At 34.2% G+C, this 23,236-nt stretch overlaps 1 protein-coding gene across 1 annotated transcript; it reads left to right on the top strand.

Moving 5' to 3' along the window:
- The first annotated feature begins 16,449 nt into the window (after positions 1 to 16,449).
- LOC114301686 (endoglucanase 12) lies at positions 16,450 to 23,177 on the top strand. Its single transcript, XM_082870477.1, has 5 exons — positions 16,450 to 16,786; positions 17,343 to 17,967; positions 21,223 to 22,131; positions 22,266 to 22,438; positions 22,568 to 23,177. The coding sequence occupies exons 2-5, from the start codon at positions 17,544 to 17,546 to the stop codon at positions 22,967 to 22,969; spliced, it is 1,908 nt and encodes a 635-aa protein (XP_082726603.1). The 5' UTR covers positions 16,450 to 16,786; positions 17,343 to 17,543; the 3' UTR covers positions 22,970 to 23,177.
- Positions 23,178 to 23,236: the final 59 nt, after the last annotated feature.

The following is a 23,236-nucleotide window of genomic DNA, read 5'->3' as shown; positions in this document are numbered from 1 at the left end:
ATGAAGGTCTTTCTCTGTGTAATGACCTTAAATTACATCACCAAATGAAACAACAGAATCTTACAGGTAGAAAAGAATTAGGCGAATTTTGTGAACAATTTGCCTATGAACCAGTCATTAAATATCCAGGAAAAACCCGCAAAATTTTCCATAAGAAATCCTCAAAACCTTTCAGAAAAAAGTCACACAAGACTAGTCATCCGCCAACTACTAAGAAGTTTTATCCCAAAAAATCAACCAGTAAAAATAAAGGTAAAAATAAATCAGAAGTAAAATGCTACAAATGTGGCCAAACAGGACACTATGCAAACCACTGTAAAGCAAAAGCCAAATCTAAGATTAATGAATTAAATCTTGATGTAGGCATTAAAGAACAGATAATCCAAGCTCTTGAAGCCGAAGAAAATTCAACAGACGAAGAAACCCCTTCTGACGAAGAAATTAATCAGTTATATTCCACTTCTACTAGTGAAGATGAACCAGAAGAATCTTGCCCTTGTAATACTAACCAGGAACATATATCAGAAATTAATTATTGGAAATCAATTGTTGAAATGAATGGTTTACACTTAGGTGAACCCAGCAGTATTAATGTTTTAACAGATACACAAAAGGATATGCTTGCTGTAGCAGATCAGATCCAAGATCCAGAAATAAAAATGAAATATTTAAAAATGTGTTATGAACATCAACAGACCATACAGGAAACTCCTCCTATACCAGATTATTCTTACAATCTCCAAAATGTAATTAACAGGATTCACACAAAACCTGTGTTAGAACAACCAACTACACTCCAGGATTTAAAAATGGAAATTAACATTTTAAAAACAGAAGTAAAACATTTGCAGACTGCAAGTGAAGCTGCCACTAAAGATATTAAATATCTTCACAACCAGTTAAGACAGCAAACAGGAAAAGCCGCTCACTGAAAAAACTGAACAAAAATCTGAACCTGAATCTTCTACCCTGTACTTATTACTTGTTAATCAAGTAACTTTTCAGAAATGGTATACTAAAATTTCATTTTTAATAAAACCCGATTTCATGATTAAAGATGCTATTGCTTTAGTCGATAGTGGAGCAAATATGAATTGTATCCAGGAAGGTATAGTTCCTACCAGATATTTTGAAAAGACTACCCAGAGTCTAACCAGTGCAAGTGGTAATTCCTTACAGATCAGGTATAAAATTCCAGAAGCTTATATCTGTAATCAAGATTTATGTCTACCTACATCCTTTGTATTAGTCAAAAATCTTGCTCAGAATATAATTCTAGGCACACCTTTTTTATGTCTTTTAATGCCTATTCAGAAAATTGATCAAACAGGAATTTATTCTCAACTACAGGGAAAATCGGTACTGTTTGAATTCATAACAGAACCTTACACAAAATAATTAGATCAGATCCGTGATTTAGTTACTTTTAAAGAAAACCAGATAAATTTTCTTCAAAAGGAAGTTCAATTTTTAACAACAGAACAAAGATTACAAAAACCCTCTTTACAATAGAAAATAAAATTAATCGAAAAAGAATTTCAAACAGAAGTTTGTAATGATGTTCCAAATGCTTTTTGGGAACGCAAAAAACATACAGTCACATTACCATATGAACCAGATTTTGATGAAAAATATATTCCTACTAGAGCTCGTCCTAGTCAGATGAAAAAGGAATATATGGAATTATACAAAACAGAAATTAGTAATCTTCTTGTTAAGAAATTAATCCGACCTAGCCACTCCCCGTGGAGTTGCACTGCTTTTTATGTAAACAAAAATGCTGAAATTGAACGAGGTGTTCCACGCCTTGTAATAAATTATAAACCATTAAATGATAAATTAAAATGGATTCGTTATCCTATTCCGAATAAAAAAGATCTTTTGGATCGCCTCCAGGATGCAATTATTTTTTCTAAATTTGATCTTAAATCAGGATATTGGCAAGTCCAAATTGCAGAACAGGATCGATATAAAACAGCTTTTACAGTACCCTTTGGGCATTACGAATGGAATGTCATGCCATTTGGTTTAAAAAATGCTCCATCAGAATTCCAACATATCATGAATGATATTTTTAACCCGTATACAGAGTTTACTTTATCTTATATTGATGATGTCTTAATTTTTTCCTCATCAATTGATCATCATATTAAACATCTTAATATTTTTAAGAATGTTATTATCCGAAATGGTTTAGTGATTTCTGCCCCTAAGATGCAGTTATTCCAAACTACTATCCGATATCTAGGTCATAATATTTCCAATGGTAGTATTATACCTATCAACCGTAGTATAGAGTTTGCGTCTAAATTTCCTGATGAAATTAAAGATAAAACTCAGTTACAGAGATTCTTAGGCAGTCTTAACTATGTTAGAGATTATTATCATAATTTATCTGCTGACGCTAACATTCTCTATACCAGGTTAAGGAAGAATCCGCCACCTTGGTCACCTGAACATACTTTAGCTGTTCGCCGAATTAAGGCTAAAGTCCAACAGTTACCTGGCTTACAGTTACCTAATCCTAATTGAAAGAAGATAGTTGAAACTGATGCTTCCAATGAAGGATTTGGTGGTATTTTAAAACAGCTTAATCCCAAGACCCAGAAAGAGGAATTATTGCGATTCCATTCTGGACATTGGAATCAAGCTGCTTTAAATTATCCGACCATTAAACAGGAATGCTTAGCCATTGTTAAATGTGTTATTAAATTTCAGGATGATTTATTAAACCAGCATTTTCTTATCAGAGTTGATTGCTCTGCTGCTAAACAGATTTTTAAACAGGATGTCCAAAATCTTGCATCCAAACAGATATTCTTGACTTGGCAGAGTTATTTATCCAATTTTGATTTTGATATTGAATATATAAAAGGAGAAACTAACTCTTTGCCTGATTTCTTAACCCGTGAATATTTGCAGAAATCTGTAAAAGACCAGTAGAGGCCAACGTGGGCGTGGTCGTGGCCGGGGTAACACCTCTCGCTATGATCAAACAGAATATCCACCCCTCTCTCGAGGCGGTCAAACCAGTAATCCCTCGTCTAAGGACATTCTCCTTAAGACCGAAGACCCGTACACACGTAACAGTATTACCGAGGAAACTGTCCTCTGGATTGAACCATCAGATGAACAATGGATGACTGATCCATGGGAGATTAAACGTCGGTATCTTACCACTCAGCAATCTCCTCCGCATTTTGACCAGTATCGCTACATCTATGAACAGATGTTAACCGAAACCGGGGCCGCTGAGATCAAGCATACGTTGCATGATGTCAACAAAGCCGCTAGCCCCATCCAGTACAGTAAGATTGTTATCCGTAACATTATGCCCATTTCCACTTGGGGCATTCATCCGCATACCACCCGTGATCTTGATCTCCGGCATAAACAGACAAAATATACTTACTGGGACTACATTGATGCTTTTACCTAGGTTTTCTATTACCAGAATCCTATCAAGAACCATTCTTGGTTTATCCGTACTGCTTCCGAAATCCTTAAAAATGATGTACCTAATTGGTTCCTCGTTTGGTGGGATAAATTTGGACTTTCCCTTGAAATTTTACCCGAATCAGTTAGAACAGCATATAATGAATGGCATATGGCTTATTCTCGTGCTTATTCATTTTTAAATAAAAACAGAGAACTCTCCATCAGTAAGTCTGTTGTCCATTTCACTATCCGGTTTAGCATACCTTGGATATGGAAATGGGATTTCGCCTGTGACTACCAGAACAAAGTCCCCCGACTTAAAAGAATCTTTTTTGTTAAATGGTGGGATAAAATGGATATAAAAGAACTCCTTCAGAAAATTCACCAGCATACCCAAGCCTGTTGGGAGTCTGTTAAACAGCCAGCTTTACCAGCACCTTCTCCGATAGCAGCCATTAATCCGTTTGTACAAATTCAGAAGGAATTAAAACAGAAATATCCCCATATTTCCGACAATGAATTAATTGTTAAAAGCATGGATTATCTAAAAGACCAGCTCCTCCAATCAGTCAGCCAGGATGATGACACATCCATGAGGTCAGGCACAAGTCAGACTCCATCCGAACAAGACAGTGATCCAGCCGAACCCGTGTTGGCAGGAGAATCACAATTACCTGAAGATGCTGAGCCCAATCTTGGAGATTTTTGGGATTCGCTTACAGCTGTCATCGCAGAAAAAGTTGCCAAAGATAAAAGCAATAAAGGCAAGGGACCCGAGCATTAGGCGTCGGTAGAACCAGACAAAGGACTTTTGCAAAAGCAGATGCTCGCCAACAGTAAAAAGGAAATCCTGTTTCCCACTCCGTCAAAAGATGAAGATAAGATGATAAGGTGGAATCTGTCGGTCCAGTCGAAGAGGAACACCTGTCCCTTTGTTATAATGTTCTTATCTTCTTTTGTATTATAAAAGGGCAGCTCTCACCCTTGTTGAGGCAGAGTCAATCGGAGTCAGTTTTTATTTTTATTGTAATATCTCTTCCAACCCCCTCTGTGTAAAATAGTTTTACTTCCTCAATAAAAATTATCTTTTGTATTTATGGTGTATGCCCTCCGTTAATGCCCTAGAACAGTATTTGTGGTTATTACAATTTTGGCAAAATCAGAAAGAGCAGTATCGTAATACTCGTATAGACCAATTTACACGCCAGTACATTGCGGAGCGTGTAGCCGAGTGTGATCAGCGGATAGCAGATTTGCAGACGTTGATTCACGAACAGATCATTGCGTGGGCGGCCAGAAGGCCTCCACCACCTCAACAGTAAGGTAATGAGATCATATATGTTATAATTTGTTTTCTTTATACTTGTATTATGTGGTTGCTAATTCCTGGGTTTGTGCTATTGTAAGGTTAATTAATTGTTAGGGTTAGTGGGACGTCACCCAAGTCGCGTAGGAATTAGGTCGTTTAGCAGAGAGTGCGTTTGACCGTATGATGCCCGTAAGTCGTTGACAGACGTGCTAGCCATAACCTTTAGTGAGCACCTGTAATTATGTGGTTGCTAATTCCTGGGTTTGTGCTATTGTAAGGTTAATTAATTGTTAGGGTTAGTGGGACGTCACCCAAGTCGCGTAGGGATTAGGTCGTTTAGCAGAGAGTGTGTTTGACCGTATGATGCCCGTAAGTCGTTGACAGACGTGCTAGCCATAACCTTTAGTGAGCACCTGTAATGGTATCAGAGCCATGTTTTAATTATCACATAAAATGAATATAAATTAAACAAATTAGACATATATGATCACTATACAACCATGACTGAACACCAAGAGAATACTGTAGAAATACCAGGATCCGAATCAGTAACAACAGTAAGAAATACAATTTCCTCTTGAGCCGAAGCAGCTGAACTAGTAGCATACCAGGATGTAAAGGAAGCCCTAGATAAATGGACTATCCCATCTGTAGATCCACAAACCATTTATAAGAAATGACGCTTTCAATTTTTCAGTAAAACTATAATTAAGACATTTGAGCATGCATCTTGTATCCAGAATAATGATGAAATCATCCGTTTAATTCACATAAATGATTTTATTCCGTTTTTAAAAACATATAAGTACATCCATATCGGATTAGTACAAATTGCATTTAAACCATTGACCCTTCTTGGTCAAAATACCAGTATCCAGTGCACCCTTAGAGATGGTAGATGTCTGAACTGGAGAGCTTCACTTATGGGAGCTATTGAGACAAGTTTGTCTCATGGACCAGTATATTTCGATATTTATCCAAACCTTAGTATAGCCCTATGTGATGCTAATCTTTCTGATGTCTTAGAACTCAGAGTTCTTACTCATGGATATGAGTATAAACCCGGAACCCCTCCTTTTTCAGTACACTCTAGAATTTATATTAAGGCTTTAACAACGTTAAATCCTTATGTTAGAAAGAAATCTGAAACAGGACAAACAGTATTAATTGAAACCAATCTTTACAGTAGTCAGGTAGCAGTACCAAAGTTAATCCCCTGGAAGGATATAACATTTCCCGAACCGGATGTCTATTCCTTACGAACAGTATACTTATGGACAACTTTGCTCCATAATTACCGATGAAGGTCTTTCTCTGTATAATGACCTTAAATTACATCACTAAATGCAACAACAGAATCTTACAGGTAGAAAAGAATTAGGCGAATTTTGTGAACAATTTGCCTATGAACCAGTCATTAAATATCCAGGAAAAACCGGCAAAATTTCCCATAAGAAATCCTCAAAACCTTTCAGAAAAAAGTCACACAAGACTAGTCATCCGCCAACTACTAAGAAGTTTTATCCCAAAAAATCAACCAGTAAAAATAAAAAAAAATGAAAAACAAAAAAGTAAAATTTTCTGAAAAGTAAAATTTTCTGAAAAGTATTTTTAGAAAAATAGAACTAAATTATCATTAATTTGTGCCTCCTCTATACTGATTTTTTTGCTACGCCACTGCTTGCAACAAGACTGTTGTGGCACATTAACAGCTCTCAATCTGGCCGTCGAAGCCTTGTTTGGCAGAGTCCGAAAATTTCCTAAATTCCACCCAAAAAAAAAAAAAAAAAAGTCCGAAAGTGTGACTAACCAATAGTATCTGACAGTCAATAGCAAGGCTTCATAATTGCTTAGGTTAAAACTAAGGAAAGGAAACGATTAAAAAATGACATGATGCCATTGAATGAGCACGGGTTACTAATTCATAGGATAATTTCTACTACTTGACGACTTCTTGGTAAATGGGGTTCTTTGATCGGGAATCACTCCCCCTTCACACTACTATTCTCTGTCTCCTTTTATATTTCATTTTGTAATTCGAATTATTTAATTTATAAATTTGACAGTAATAGTGAGTTGTGCAAAATCTAATTTAATTGGACATACTAGACATGAACAAATTATATTTTATTTTTTAAAACAAAAATTATGAATTTAAATTTAAATTGTTTGTTTTATAAAATAAAATATAGCTTATTTATCTATTAATCGATATTTGATAAAGCTAATTTGCTATACAAATGATTTTTATTGTGAGATTTATGAAATAAATAGTTCAAATCATTATTATAGTCCAAAATGAGATCAACAAAATGCAAAATACAATATGAAAAAATATATAATATAATAATTAAAAAAGGAGTCATTATATTTCGATCATGCCTAGGAAAAGTTCCCTCCAAACCTATATTTTGAGATTTGCTTATTTTAGTTTGTTTTTTTTAATCTTTTATAAAAAGATATATAAAAAATAGAAAGGTGATGTGACTTAAATAAATACATTTATCAAATAAGTGAATTTATTTGGATTATCCCTAAACAATCTATAATCCTCCATACCACAATCATAAATGTGCCAAGTGCACTCATAATGATCCAACAGTAAAAAATAAAAAAATAAAAAGTAAATCTGAGCAAATTAATAACACTCAGTGTGTCTGGTTTGAGTTTTTTGGATTAATTTTTTTGAAAACTGAGTTTTTTGATTTTCGTATTTTTTGTTTTTAGTGAATATTTTTAAAATTTTAAACATATTTTTTTCTTTTACTTTTTTAGATGCATCTTACTTAGATGTATCTAAAAAGTAAAAAATATGTGAAAAAATATTTTAAAAAATTAATAAATACGTAAAAATACAAAATATGTACTGAATTGTTGTATTTTTTTTTGTATTTTTGGTATTTAGTGAATTTTTAAAATATTTTTTTACAATTTTTTTTACTTTTTAGGTGTATTTATGTTAGATATGTCTAAAAAGTAAAAACAATTGCTTAAAATATTAAAAAAATTCAGTAAAAACAAAAAAATACGAAAAATAAGAAAGTAGAATTTTCTAAAAAGTGTTTTTTGAAAAGTGGAAACAAGCAAGGTGACTGGTATTTGTAACTTTCAAAATTATAGGGACAATTCATATTTTATGTAAATTAATAACATGTGAGTCCTACACCATAATGAATTCAATAGATTTCAAATAATAATAATAAATAAATAAATTATAAATATAGATGAGAAAATAGTTGAAATGTCCCATCTAAGGAGGGAATAAGTCATTAAGTCCAATAGATATTTTTTATTGTCGAGAAATCCATTATTTGTGAAATAATTTGATGAGAAGTCCTTTTATTTGTTTTGAATGATATTTTGTTTCCAATTATATCCCTTAATTTATCTGCTGAATTTTTTATTTTTTTTATTTTTTTAACTATCTGTTCAAATTATTTTCTATCTGTTCTAAATTTTTGACTATATGTACAATTTATTTCCCTTATATGTTCAAATATCTGTCCAAATTTTATTATCTGCTCAATTTTTTTTCCTTATTTGTTTAATTTTATCTGTTGAAATTGATACAGATTATCCCAAATATCCCAAAATCCCTTATCTGTTGAAAGCCAAAAAAATAAAAATAAAATAAAATCACCTCTATTGTAAAGAGAGAAACAGAGACTATTGTCACCTCTGATGTAGAGAAAGAAATCACAACAACTGTTAACATCTACTCATTTTCATCACGTCTGTTACACTAGACTATTGTCACTTGAAATTCGTAATTTCATCATTGGGGTTAATGTTTGCTCAGTTCTCTGCCAACAGAGAAATGAGAGAAAGCTCAATCCACACCAGCCGTGCTAGAGACCCTCAGTCTCTAAGCACCCCCACCAGCCCCCACACACACGTAAGGGTTGATCATTGGATCAAAAAAAAAAAGAGGACCAATCACACCCCACAGAGGGCCTGGGTGTCACCTCTAGTGGGAGTCTGAGGCTTTATTGCAATCCCCCCCCCACACACACTCTCTCTCTCTCTCTCTCCATGTGTGCTATAGAGAGAGAGAAACCCATCACCTACCCAGTGATCCAAACATGTAGAGACTCTCACAAAGAAAGGCCCATCAAAACACCAATTACAAATAGAGTAAGTATAAATTTTGCGACAAACACAAGGGATTAGAAAATCATGAACCACAGCAAAACCACAGATCTTGAAGACAATTCATCCAATCTTCATAAACAAAAAGAAAAGAACATAGAAACAAGGAATGTAAATAGATCCAGATTCTAGTATCAAACCAAACATAAAAAATACAGATTAAAAAACTGTAGTTGAAATCAATTTCATCATTCTATCCACATATTTCAACTCCAAGATTGCACAAATTTTCAATGAATCAAATATCCCAGAAGCCAAAATTTCAAAAATTAACAAACATTAACAAAAGTAAACCTAAAAGTACCACATGAAATTCAAACCATGATTAAGTATTTCTTTTGAAGAATTAACTGGTTCATCACAAGCATTAAAAGGTCATACGTCAATGATCTCCTCCCAAGCTCTTTTTCAATGGTAGGCCCCTCCACACCCAACCTCTCCCTTTTTCTTACCATTGGTGGTAGTGGTGGATCTGGGTCTGTTCAAATTCGGACATAGCAGATTGGCGGGTGGAGCAAGATCGATCTGAATACAGATAAACAAAAAGGAATAATATTAGGGATTATGAAAAAAATAAAAAAAAATAAAGGATAAATGACAAATGCATCCCTGAGATTTGATTAAAGTATAAATTGCTCTATATGATTTGAAAAATTACAAATACCCCATTGTTAAAATTTTTTATTTAACAGAATTAACTAAAAAAAATAAAATTCATAATTTTTCTCCTATTAAATAATAAAATTACTTAAATTATTAATTGAAATATGTTTATAAAATCATTAAAAACTAAAAGGAACGATTTATTATGAAATTAAAAATCACAGGGGTGGAATGTAATTTTCAAAACCACAAGGGTGTTTCGTATTTTAATCAAACTTCAAAGGATATATTTATAATTTATCCAAAAATGAAACTCGAAAATGAGTGAAGATATAAATCATACATTTTTTAATTAAAAACGCGATAAATTAAATAAGTTACAATTATTTGATCGATCTAATTTTGTGTGTAGACGAAATACACAAAGTGTCTGACAAAATGAACTGGTCGAATTATCGAAACGGGGCCTATGGTGGAACCTACTGGCCCAAACAACGTCCTCTAGTCCAAAATTTGAACCAGATGGGATCCTCTTCTTTTAAACAAATATTAAGGACTATATTTGTAATTTACACACGCAAAAAAATAAAAATTAAGTACACAAAAATGGGAAATTCTATTTCCATACACAATTTGTCTCTATGCACACACTTAATGAAACATTATTTAAATGACAATTGTATCCTAAAGCAAAATTATTATAATGGACATCAAAATACACTCATAATATTATATTAAAATTTTTCTATGCTAATCTTTTTAAAACAAAAAAATCTCAACACACATCGTTTGAGTTAAAAAAAACAAACAAACTAAACTCTACATCTAATGAGTATCGTAGTGTTCCTCTTCACACAGATATGAACATCCGACCAACTACCTTTGTCTATCGCTTCCAATTCTCGTTTTCTTCGACCAATTATTCACAGATTCATCCATTTCTTGATCAAATCACTCCCGCAAGTTGACCTGAGATTTTTTCTTTTTCCTTGTCATTATTTGCTTTGTATGTTAATGCTTCATGATCGTTCTTCCCACTAAACTTCCTTTAAAGTCCATTAAACTCCTTGCTTCCCTGATAGCTGTTGGAAATTTTCAACGTATTCAAAGAAATGAAAAAGACTGTTTGATTACAAAAATCAATATAGTATATAAAAAAAATAAAACAATAGATTCTTATTTTGTTACAAAAACAAAATCAGAATATAAAAAGGAAAAAAAATAAAACAAAAAAGTAAACCAATTACTTACCTTATTATTTTCTCAAACAAAATTTTGATCAAATCCAGTGTTTAACACTGTATCCTTAAGACAGATTTCTCCTCTCCTCGATGCTTTCAGATTATGGGCGTCTATCTCTCAAGATAAAATAATCAACAACAAACAGTAGCAGCACTGCAAACTATTTGTACAACGAATACATTTTGTGTTTATACACTTTCTCACAGGAAAATTAAATGCAGCAAAGTACAGAAAGCAATTGCAGAAAATAAGAACAAAAAATTATTGAATGCAAAATCCAATTGAGGTACTGCTTATTTATAGATGAAATAGTGGCTTTTCAGAAAAGGTTTCAACAGGTAAAAATATGTTCGAGATAGAGGTTGAACAGGTACAAACTTGTTCGGATTTGAATTGAATAGATAAAACCAATTTGAACAGGTAAAAACCTATTCGGATTTAATTTAAACAGGTAGGAACTTGTTTAGTAAAAAGGAATAGGTGTATTGGACCAAACGAATTAATTTTGAAATTTTCAAATTGAAATTCAAATTCCAAATGATAAGAATTTAATTTTTTAAAGAAAAATAAAATTCAAATGTTTTTGGCCCAAAAAGATAAGCATTGGGACGAACGGTGGTGGCGGTGCGCGCGTGTGTTTTGTTTTGGGTCCAATGGGTCTAGCCCACGTTGCCCATAATCTCACCCTTCCACAAAATTTGGGTATCCTTTGGGGCCCTCCCTACGTTGCAGACCTAAGGCTTATAAACCCACACAAAGTTTGCCTACTAAAGCAATGTGGGACAAACTTTAACTCTAACCTTTATGGAAATTTCACCAAACACACCATTTTCATGGAGCTCACTTTGGCTTCAATTTCTCATTCACCCGATAATGGTTTTGAGTAACCAAATATACGACATGAATCGTTATGCGGCAAAGAACATGTTGCCAAAAGGACCGGCCGACTTTGGCGCATGGGTCTCACCTAAAAATTAGACCAAAGTTTGGAAAAAAAAACCTCTTTTTTTTTTTTCCCCAAACCATTTCTCAAACCATTTCTTTCAATAGCTCGATGTCATTCACTTTCTCCCTCCTAAGTTTGTTTAGTGACCAAAACTACAATCCAGCCTTTGACCCTTTCGGTGTCAAAGCAAAGCAAAACCTTGATCATGCAATCCAGTCTTTACGTCGAGGAATCTTTTCCGTTCTTAAAATCTTAGTACGACATATTTGATACTGTCCTTGTTTTCCCATTTTTAATGGCCACTATCATGTGTTTTGGAAGCCTAATTAACTTGAAAGTTTTCTATTTAGCTAATTAACTGTTATTTCTATCTCAGAATGTCACGAGCCAAACCCGCCTCTATGGGTTTAGCGTCGTAACTGGCTAGTAATCCTTGGATTACCAAAGGCCTCTGAACAGGATAACATAAGATAGGGGCTGAGAAAGCAAATATATAAAATTAACGTAGTCTATAGAGCTGTGCAGACATACATGGGACAAAAATTTTCAAAACAAACTTATATATATACAGATGTGATGTTAATAATACATTAGTCTTGCGTTACTCAATTACACAAATAGGGTCAAAGAGTACTTAACCCAAGTACATATATACAAAACAAGCTCAACTAAAGCCTTGACATAATCCTCTCAAAAGGAGCCTCCTCTGGAGGCACGGTAGCTGGCTGACCAAACAGAAACATAGGCCATCAACTCTAGGCCTGGTCACGTGCCTGCTCACCTACATACATAATACAAATAGTGAGTTGGCACCCAGTGAATAATAACAGAGTAAAGAGGTTTAATAAATGTTGTCCATAACAGTTACCGAAAACAGAATTCAATAGTTGTCAGAGAGGAATTCGTGATTACGTTAAAAAATCATGGTGCATGAGACGTACAATTGGCCCATTAAGGGACGTATACATAAGGACCCATAATAGTTGGCTCATGAGACGTATAGTTGACCCATAATTGGGACATAACAGAACAGATAACAGGTGCCGTTTGAAGCTAAGAATGCCACGGATACATTTCAGGAACATTGGACAACCATTCATTCATACAGAAAATAATAATTCGGAAACAGATCATTTTATATCATTCAGAAAATACTTATAATTGAACATAGCTTTACAAAATTATTACTCACAGATAATAGAGGCTCTAAGGTAAACAGACAGGATAAGCAATTTAGATGTCTTGCGGCGCGTGACCTACATAACATAACAGATACAAACATTGAAATACACGCTCGGAGTGTACATAACTTATTTCATTGTTCTTAGTGTGCTTCTAGCCTTATCCTTATTATAGTGTTTTAATCTTGGCCTAGGAATGCCTAGGATGAAATGAGATTTCAAAAATATACTTGAAAACATTTTTCAAAACTTGCTAAAAACAGGATCCACCTGGAGCGTGGTTTTACTCGCTCGAGCGGACATGCAAAATGTGAGGGTCTGCTTGAGCGTAACTTTCTTCGCTCCAGCGGTCAGCAAACTTTGACAAAAGTACTGGTTGCTTGATTTTCACGCTCAATGGACGCTTGATCCCTGCTCGAGCGTGACTTTTGTCGCTCGAGCGATTTACAAAACATATGAACTTTTGGGAGCATGCATTTCACACTCGAGCGGAGGTGCACGCACTCAAAGTGGTCGCTCGAGCATGAATTCCTACGCTCGAGCGTATGTGCAAATTCTGGAATTTCCAGATTGATCTCCAAGTTCAAAACTCAATCTTTAAGCATCAAAACTTGATTTTTCTGGGCCAAAACTTGAGGAAACACTTAGGAACTCATAAAACATCATGAATTTAGGATCATTTCAAGAAATCATGGCCCAATGGCTTGCTGTGCAAAATTCAACTTGAACTTTATGGATGTTTCATGAACATAACATGCATGAATTCCTTTAAACTCAATCTTCTCAAAACATGATCAAATGCTACAAAACAACATGAAACTTGATGATTTTCCAAAATTAAGATGAATTCAAGACATGCATGAGGGAATTCTTGGAAATCATGCTCAATTTGTGAAGAAATGGACATGCATGCATGGTATGACCCATTTTCTTTCATTCAAGCTCAACTCTAGCATTACATTGCTTAATTCTTTGGTTTCTTGGACTAAGTAGTTTAATCTCAAGGTTGCAAGGTTGGATTCTTACCTAGATGTCTTAATTCCCTTGATTCTTAGGAAGTCTTTCTCAACCCCACCAATTCCTTAAGTTTCCAAGCCAAATCCTTCTTTGAACTCAACTCTCTCTTAGGTTCTCCCTTTCTCCACGTTTGTGTGGGTGTGTGATAGCTTAAATATGTTTGACAATGAAGAAGAAGAGTTGAGTTGAGGCTTACATGGAGTTTTATATAGGCTTCATTAGTGTTGGATTATTAAAGCTAATCAAACAGGCATTAAATTAATCCAATTTAATCGTTCCGAATCGGATTTCAATTGAACCTTCCATAAAATTCTAAAAATTAGAATTAACACATAAATTGAATCAATTTCTGAATCGGATACAAATAAGGCCTTCAATTCGCAAACCGAAATGAAAACATGAACAGATATGTCTATGTTAAACAGATATATGCACACACAAGGCAACATATGATGCAACATTTCACTTCAATTATTTATTAGGTGTAATTAAGCATAAGTTAACATTAATCATGGGTTAGGGTTGTTACACAGAAGCACCAGGCTTTTGGTTAAACTGTGGAGGAAAAAGAAAAAAAAAAAGAAATTATTGGAATACCAAGATGTTGTGCCCCCTCCTTATGTTCAATGATGTCTGATGTGGAATTATTCTTTCTTTTGCAAAAGGCGTGATACTCTCGTTTTGACCATGAGAATGTTCTAAAGCAAATAATGACAAGGAAAAAGCAAAAATAAAATACACAGATTCAACTATTTCTTAATAAAAAATAATATACTTCTTAATTGAAACAACTCATCTGGGTAGTCTCTGATTTTAAACCGTAGTTCATAGTTGTGTTGAAATAGATGAAAGGGGTAAAGGTCTGTGAAATGAGGGTTTAGGTGATGTGTGTATAAGGATATAAGTTAGGGTATAATTGGAACATCAAGTGTGTTGAATGAGAAGAATAATCAAATCCAAATGGGTAAATTACAATTACACCCCCTGAGGTTTGGGTTTAACACATAAGTTTGGGAAATTACACTGACTTCCTGTCATTATAATTATTTAGATGAAATTAACGTGGGTATCAAAAAGAGATTGAATTCATACACTCTCTCTTTTCTTACTTTGGTTTGCTTTTTCTGTTTTTTTTTTTTTCTTTCTTTGCTTTGCTCTTTTTTTTCAATGTAATTTCCTTTGTTTTCCATAAGGAGTTGTTGCCTTTTATATAAGAAGAGGGTTTGTGAAATGAAACTATTAACCACAGAGGTGGAAATATAATTTCTATAACATCAAGGGGTGGGATCTAATCGGACCAACTCTTAGGGGGTGTTACCGTAATTTACCCAAACCAAATTAATAAGCGTGTACACTGAGAAATGATGCGCACTAAGATAAATAAATGTGTAAACATAGAATTTCGCCAAAAAACTAATTCATGGAATTAATTACAGACAAAACACAAGCAAATTCTAACTTTTGTGTCTTGTTTGTGATTAAAACTCCAAAAAAGAAAAGAAAAAAGATTACACGTGGAGAGAGAACGCCTTTCTCTGGAACAAACAACCCAAGAAGAAGTGAAGAACTGCTTTCCTAGATACAATTCTACCGCTTAAAAATTGCATATTTGTGATACAATTCCATCTCATAGATCAAGAAGTACATTGCAAGAAACCCTAAACCTCCAAGCAAAGGCACTAGTTATCATTCTATCTCAAAGAATCCCAAAATAATGAGACAAAAACTTGCATGTTTTTCAAATAGTAGAAATCATACTTGTGCATCCCACGTGTAACAAGTATACCTCAAAGGATCCCAAACTCTCACTACACTATGCACCTTAACATCAAGAGATTATCAAGTATTACGGGACTACGATGTGGTTGTGTAACAAATATCTTTTTGAGCTAGGTAAGTACATAACTCTTTTTTTATTGGATTGGTATGTATAGTGCCACGTTAAAATTCTTAGAAGTTCAAATATTTACTTCTTAACATCCCTTTCTTGTTTGACAATGATGAATTAGAATTTCAATTTTAAAAAAAGGAAAATAATTTAGAAACATAATTTTTGCTCAAAAAATCTCATCCAGAATGATGTGATAAAAGAAAATCTTAAAATTATGAGCCATAATGGTGGTATTTATTTTGATTTGAAATGAAACTTACAAACAGTTCTCTATAAATTTTTTATACAAATATTTCATTTGTATATCAACAATCTTAAAAAAAATCATTCAGACGCAGCCCCTAGATTCTTTATTATTATTACCAGCAATGGTTGGTGGCCTAAAATTCAGTGGCTCGAATGGCTCGAAACTATCAAAACGACGTCGTTTTGGCAGTTTCGAGCCATTTGAGCCACTGATTTTTTGACCTTCAAACATTTTTCTATTATTACTATCTAACCCATACTGGTGGGGATATGTTCGAACCTCTCCAGAAGTCTTCCATTCATTCACTATATTAATTCAAATTGATACATGCATCACAGGGAGAGCTAAGGCAAATTCTGGAAAGCTTCCCTAGCTGTAGCCTTCCTGCTAAAAGGTCGGTTGATAGTTTCTCTATCAATCCAGCTTTCAGTTTTCCCCCCAGAACCACTAATAACCACAAACCGAACTTAGAAACTAATAAAAAATTAACCTTCAGAAATTAAAAAAAAGAAAAGAAAAGAAAAGGTAAACTTGAAAACTCTCTTTCTCCCTCATTAAGTCAACTTTTTATTTCTCTCCTCTCTCTCTAAAGTTATCAACCCATTTATATTGGCTTGATGATGAAGATTAAGAACGAGAGACAAAAAAAAAAATGTTAGACAGAAAGAGTAGCAAGAGAAGATTGATATATATTGTTATCAAGAGTCACAGGACTGGGAGTCCTAAAATGGTGAATGGGTTTTTGTGAGTTATACACCATGCGGTAAATTTCTATCAAACTTCATTATGATTATGATTATTATTCAAATTCATGTCATATACTTATTTGGACTTGCCTGTATCTCTCTCTCTCTCTCTCTCTCTCTCTCAACTTGTGGAATCTTTGTTCTTGGTTTTGATTTGTGAAAGTATTTCAGAATTTAAACATGATAAAGATCTCATGCATATGCATGATTTGATTATTATTTAGCTGTTTCCTCTTTTTATTATTTTTCCGATATAATAGGTACGGTAATATTAATTTTGATATTGATATACATGGGCATCTTAATTACAATTTTTTGAAAACCTCTGCAATTTATCCTCAAGGTTTAAATTATGTTTTTTTTTTGGGTTGTGGTGGTGACCGTGTGATCCATTAAATTCCCTATTAATTAATAATCTTTACTTAATTTGTAATTGAAAAAGGTAACTATTATTGATATTCAATTTTTGTTTTTGTTTTTGTTTTTGTTTTGTGGGAAGTAATGGATGTTGATTTATTTAATTTTTATGATAATATAAAAACATTTAATGAGATTAAGGATGAACATGAACAGGGCCAGGCAGTGATGGATGATTGGTATCCATATATATTCGTGGTTTCATGTCATCATTCGTTGGTTGGACTTGGATCATTGGTGCATGTATGCATGGCATGGGGTAACTAAATAATATCGATATCGTATATACATTCCTTTTTTCTGGGTTCCAACACAATCAAATCAAATCAAATCAATCTCGAGAGACAGAGAGAGAGAATGTATTCGTCGAATCATTGGGGAGGAACATTGGAGATAAGCAATGGGAGAGGGGAGTCTATGACAGAAGACGTGGAGAGGAGCAGGGAGACAAACATGGCGGAGTGGGACAGGGCGTCGATAGCACACCAACAGCAACAGCAGCAGTACCATCATCATCATCTGGACGAGACCCAACAGAGCTGGCTGCTGGGGCCGGACGACCTGAACAAGAAGAAGAACAAGTACGTAGATTTGGGATGCGTGGTTTGCAGCCGTAAAGCTCTCCGATGGACGTTGTGGTCAGTGGTGATCGCCTTCTTCGTTATCGCCCTCCCAATCATCATCGCCAAGTATTTGCCAAAGCACAAGCCCCGCCCTTCTCCCCCTGACAATTACACTCTCGCCCTCCACAAAGCCCTCCTCTTCTTCAACGCCCAAAAATGTACGTAACCCTCTCTCTTTCTCTCATTTACTTGTCTTCTCTTCTCTATTAGTTGATTAATTAAAAAAAAAAAAAATCCCACATTAATTGGAAATTGATTAGTACTTTTCTCTATCCCTTTTTTAAGGGTACTTATACTTTCTTTGTGTTTCGGACACACGACACAATATTGGGCACGGTTCATTGTTGAACACTAGCTAATTACAGAGGACTCTGTCACTAGAAAATACTTGGTTGAGGCTATTGACTTGACATTGTAATTCTCCTCCGTGTGGTTCCAAAAACTTCAAAACTCATCGATTTCCTACTCTCTTCCTTCAATTTTTGTTTGTTTTTGGTCCATTCTTTGTCTATCACACTCTCAATACATAAAACTTGTGATTCTCTCTGTTTGTACATACACACTAATATTACTGCTGATGACAAACTTGCCACGATTCTACTAAATATATTGATCAGATAAATTACTTTGATAGTTGTCCTCAATCAGCTCATAGATATTGTACTCTAATAATAATAATAACAATAATAATAAAATTTCAAGAAACAATAACTTCTAACTAATCAGTATCTTATGTTATCACACGAAACCACTCAAAAATAGAAAGATGACTTTACTACTACAATATTATTACCTGTCTAATTCTAATTGTGAATTTCATTCACATTGTATGGTTATATGTATGGGTAAAAAATATTCACTATGTTTGGATTTAATTTTTTGAAAATTGAATTTTTTATTTTTCATATTTTTTTTATTTTTATTTTTAGTGAATATTTTTTAAATTTTAAACAATTTTTTTTTTTTACTTTTTTAGATACACCTTACTTACATATATATAAAAATAAAATATTTATAAAAAAAATATTTTAAAAAATTAATAAATACATAAAAATAAAAAAATATACTAAATTTTCGTATTTTTTATATTTTTGATATTTAGTAAATTTTTTAAAGATTTTTTTCACAAATATTGTACTTTTTAAGTGTATTTATGTTAGGTGTATTTAAAAATTAAAAAATTGTCTAAAATATTTTTAAAAAATTCAGTAAAAACAAAAAAAAAACCACAAAAAATAAAAAAATTTAATTTTCTAGAAAGTAAAACTAAACAAGTTGAGATTTTGGAGGTGATTAGAGAATTATTATTATTATTATTATTATTATTATTTTAATAGAACGCCAATGTCAAATTTAAGTGGTTGGACTGAAATTTTCAATCGGCCAACTTAACAGCACACACATAAATAAATAAATAAAAAGACGGAGTCATTCGGTGGTTTTAGTTTTAGAAAATTGAGAGAGAGAGAGAGAGACTAGATGTCATGGCATGCGTTATTAAATTATTAAATAGTTATATCTAATCTAACAGGTATAGGCCACCAAAACCTGACGTAGGTATGTATGTAAGGATGTTAATGTTGGAAAAAAGACATTTTTATGTTGAGTTTAGCAGAAGGATTTGAGAAGTGATTTAAAAAATAAATAAAAAAATTATAAGTAAAATATAAATAAAATATACTTATATTTTATTTAATTTCGCTCTCTCTCTCTTTTTCTTTTTAAATTCTTTTCTAATTCGGTGGTTTTAGAAAATTGAGAGAGAAAATTGAGAGAGAGAGAGTAGATGTCATGGCACGTGTTATTAAATTATTAAATAGTAATATCTAATCCAGTCCCGCTAGGTAGCCTGAATCTTCCGAGGCTCGAATGACTTGAGGTGCCAAAATGATTTCTTCCTTTTGTCTGTATCTATTCTTCCTCATTTTTTTTTCTTTTCTTTTCTTCTTTCACAAAATCAAAAAAAAAAAAAGAGAGAGAGAGAAGAGGAAGGATATTCTGAACGCAATTGTTTGGTTTGGTATATTTTAGTGAATATTTTTTATTGAAACTCTGATGACTACAATGACCTACATATTTTTGAACGCAGAATCAAATATTTTTGTTGACCTGCAGAATCAACCTCTGATGACCTACATATATATATATATATATCTTCTTCCACAGAATCAATAAAAGAGAGGAGAGGAAAAATCAAAAAAAAAAAATCAAACATAAAAAATCAAACCCAATACAAATCAACCCCAAAAATTTCACAAATCAAAACAAATCAAACCCAAAAATCAAAACAAAAATCAACCCATAAATCAAAACAAATCAAACCCAAAAATCAAATAAAAAATCAAACCAAAAATCAATACACAGAACAAAGAGAGATAGAGAGAGATACAGATTAATAGATCTGTGTATAGAGGATGGCCAGTGATGGCGTGGATGGCCGATGGTGGCGTCGGTGATGGCGCTTCTCTCTTCCTTTCTTCTCCCTTCCTCTTCTCTCTCTCTCTTCCTCTCTCTGTTTCACAGATAAAAGAGAGGAGAGAAAAGAAAAAAAAAATTAAAAACGACATCGTTTTCAGTTCGGGCCAATCGAGTCTCGACATTTTCGAGCTCCGAAGCATTTTTGTATCTAATCTACAGGTAAAGGCCACCAAAACCTGAGGTAGGTATGTATGTATGTATGTAAGGATGTTAATGTTAGAAAAAAAGACATTTTTATGTTGAGTTTAGTGGAAGGATTTGAGAAGTGATTTTAAAAATTTTAAAAAAAAATATGTAAGTAAAATATGAATAAAATATACTTATATTTTATATAATTTCACATCCTTTCTCCCTTTTTCTTTTTAAATTCCTTTCTAATTTCGCACCTTTTCTCTCTTTTTCTTTTCAACATTAAAATCTTGACGTGCGACTAACTTGGTGCCGCCTTGTTCCGAAGCAACATCACATCACAACAACACTCAGAATTGGTCAATTTAATATAATTCATGTTGTGCCCCACAGAAATAAAAATCAAAACAGAAACATAGAGGTTGACTTTGGAGGATGTAACGTAACCAACCATGCACAAAAGAAAGGCTTGTGGTATTTTGATATATAGTAGGGGAAGCAAAAAAGAAATAATAAAAAGAAAAAATGAGAGAAAGGTTAAAGGAGGAAAATAGACATTGTAGGTGCATCCTATTCTCATGGTTTTGTTTCTTCCCTAAGAAAAATCTTGTGCTACTTAGGAGTTAATCAACTTCTAAGGTGGAATATAATATTCTCACAAAGCAATATGAGATGCACCCCCACACATAATTAAATTATAATAAAATATTAACAACATAATTAATCCTAATAGTTTAAAAAGTATTTAATTAATATATAATAATAGTTTAGTTATTTGGGAATGTGACTGGGCAATGGATTGGCAGCTGGGAGATTGCCAAAGAACAATGGAATATCATGGAGAGGGAACTCCGGGCTGCAGGATGGATCCACATTAAGTGACGTTAAAGGAGGACTGGTGGGAGGCTACTACGACGGTGGAGACAATACCAAGTACCATTTTCCTATGTCATTTGCTATGACAATGTTGAGTTGGAGTGTCATTGAATACGAGCACAAGTACCGAGCCATTGGCGAGTACGATCACACCAGAGACCTCATCAAATGGGGCACCGATTACTTACTCCTTACCTTCAACTCCTCCGCCTCCAAAATTGACAAGATTTATAGCCAGGTTGGGGGTTCTCGAAATGGTTCTACCACCACCCCTGATGACCATTACTGCTGGGAGAGGCCTGAAGACATGGACTATCCTCGCCCTGTCCAAACTGCAGTTTCAGGTCCTGACCTCAGCGGCGAAATGGCTGCTGCTCTTGCAGCCGCCTCCATAGTGTTTAGGGATGACAACAGCTACTCGAGCAAGCTGGTGAAAGGTGCGGCAACCGTGTTTGCCTTTGCGAGGGACGGGGGGAAGCGGACTCCCTATTCCCGAGGGAACCTGTACATAGATCCTTACTACAACTCCACGGGATACTTTGATGAGTACATGTGGGGTGCAGCATGGTTGTATTACGCCACCGGCAATAACAGCTATGTTTCTCTGGCAACCAACCCGGGCTTGCCTCAGAACTCCAAGGCATTCTTCATGATTCCTGACTTGAGCGTGCTGAGTTGGGACAACAAACTACCCGCGGCCATGCTGTTGCTCACCAGGCTCAGGATATTCATAAACCCAGGCTACCCTTATGAGGACATGCTCCGCAGCTATCAGAACGTCACCAGCCTTACCATGTGTTCTTATCTTCAAACATATCATGTCTTCAACTGGACTCGAGGTACGTACATGTATATATTTTCTTCAAATTAATACTATATATATATATATACATATATTAAAACTTCTTATTTAGAAAGACTTTTTTCAAATATAATAATAATATTATTATTATTGTTAATTGCATGCATGCAGGAGGACTGATCCAACTGAACCATGGGGGAGGACAGCCTCTACAGTACGTGGCGAATGCAGCCTTCTTGGCATCACTATATGTTGATTATATGAATGCAACTGGCGTTCCAGGATGGTATTGTGGAACCTCTTTTATCACCTTGGATATTCTCCGCACATTTGCAACCTCCCAGGTTAATTAGTTTGGCTCCCTTCCCCTATTTCTTTCTTTCATTCTTTCTTTCTTTCTTTCTTAAGATGATAGTCATCATCTTATTAAATGAGTAATTGAATTGAATTGTGTTGTGTTATTGTATGAACAGATTGATTATATTCTAGGTGCGAATCCCATGAACATGAGCTACGTGGTGGGGTATGGGAACAAGTACCCGAAACATGTGAATCACCGTGGGGCATCCATACCTCATGACAAGAACAAATACTCTTGCACAGGTGGCTGGAAGTGGCGTGACTCCCGCAACCCCAATCCTAACACCATTACAGGAGCCATGGTTGGAGGCCCTGACCGCTTCGACAGATTCCAGGATATCCGCACCAATTTCAGCTACACTCAGCCTACAATGGCTGGTAATGCCGGTTTGGTTGCTGCACTTGTCTCCCTCACTGCCTCTGGTGGCTATGGCATTGACAAGAACACCATGTTTTCAGCAGTTCCACCACTGTACCCCATGAGCCCACCGCCGCCCCCGCCATGGAAGCCCTGAAAATTCATTCCCAATGTATACCACTAGTAGCGTCTTCATAAAGTTCATCGTTTTAAATTTTATTTTATTTTTTTTTCTTTTCGTTTCAATTATTTGTACTCTTGAATCGTACTCTGGATTTACCTGCTCTCCTCAGCACATCTCATTTACGGCCCATCACTTATTTTCTTTTAAAACAATTATAAATAATATGGGATATTACGCATAATGATGGGACACTTTTTATAAATCTTTTTTCATCTATTTATGTTTTATTTAATTTATATT

Source organism: Camellia sinensis, chromosome 1, assembly GCF_055761805.1.
Source record: "Camellia sinensis isolate YWXY chromosome 1, ASM5576180v1, whole genome shotgun sequence".
NCBI classification, from domain to species: Eukaryota; Viridiplantae; Streptophyta; class Magnoliopsida; order Ericales; family Theaceae; genus Camellia; species Camellia sinensis.
Note: the sequence above shows the minus strand (reverse complement) of the source record. Positions and strands in the feature narration are given on the sequence as shown.

Bases quoted from the DNA above. Each gene is read 5' to 3' on its own strand.
- LOC114301686 (XM_082870477.1), top strand. From the start codon at position 17,544: ATGTATTCGTCGAATCATTGGGGAGGAACATTGGAGATAAGCAATGGG. The intron at 17,968-21,222 runs GTACGTAACCCT...ATGGATTGGCAG, and splicing joins CTTCTTCAACGCCCAAAAAT to CTGGGAGATTGCCAAAGAAC. The intron at 22,439-22,567 runs GTTAATTAGTTT...TTGTATGAACAG, and splicing joins GCACATTTGCAACCTCCCAG to ATTGATTATATTCTAGGTGC.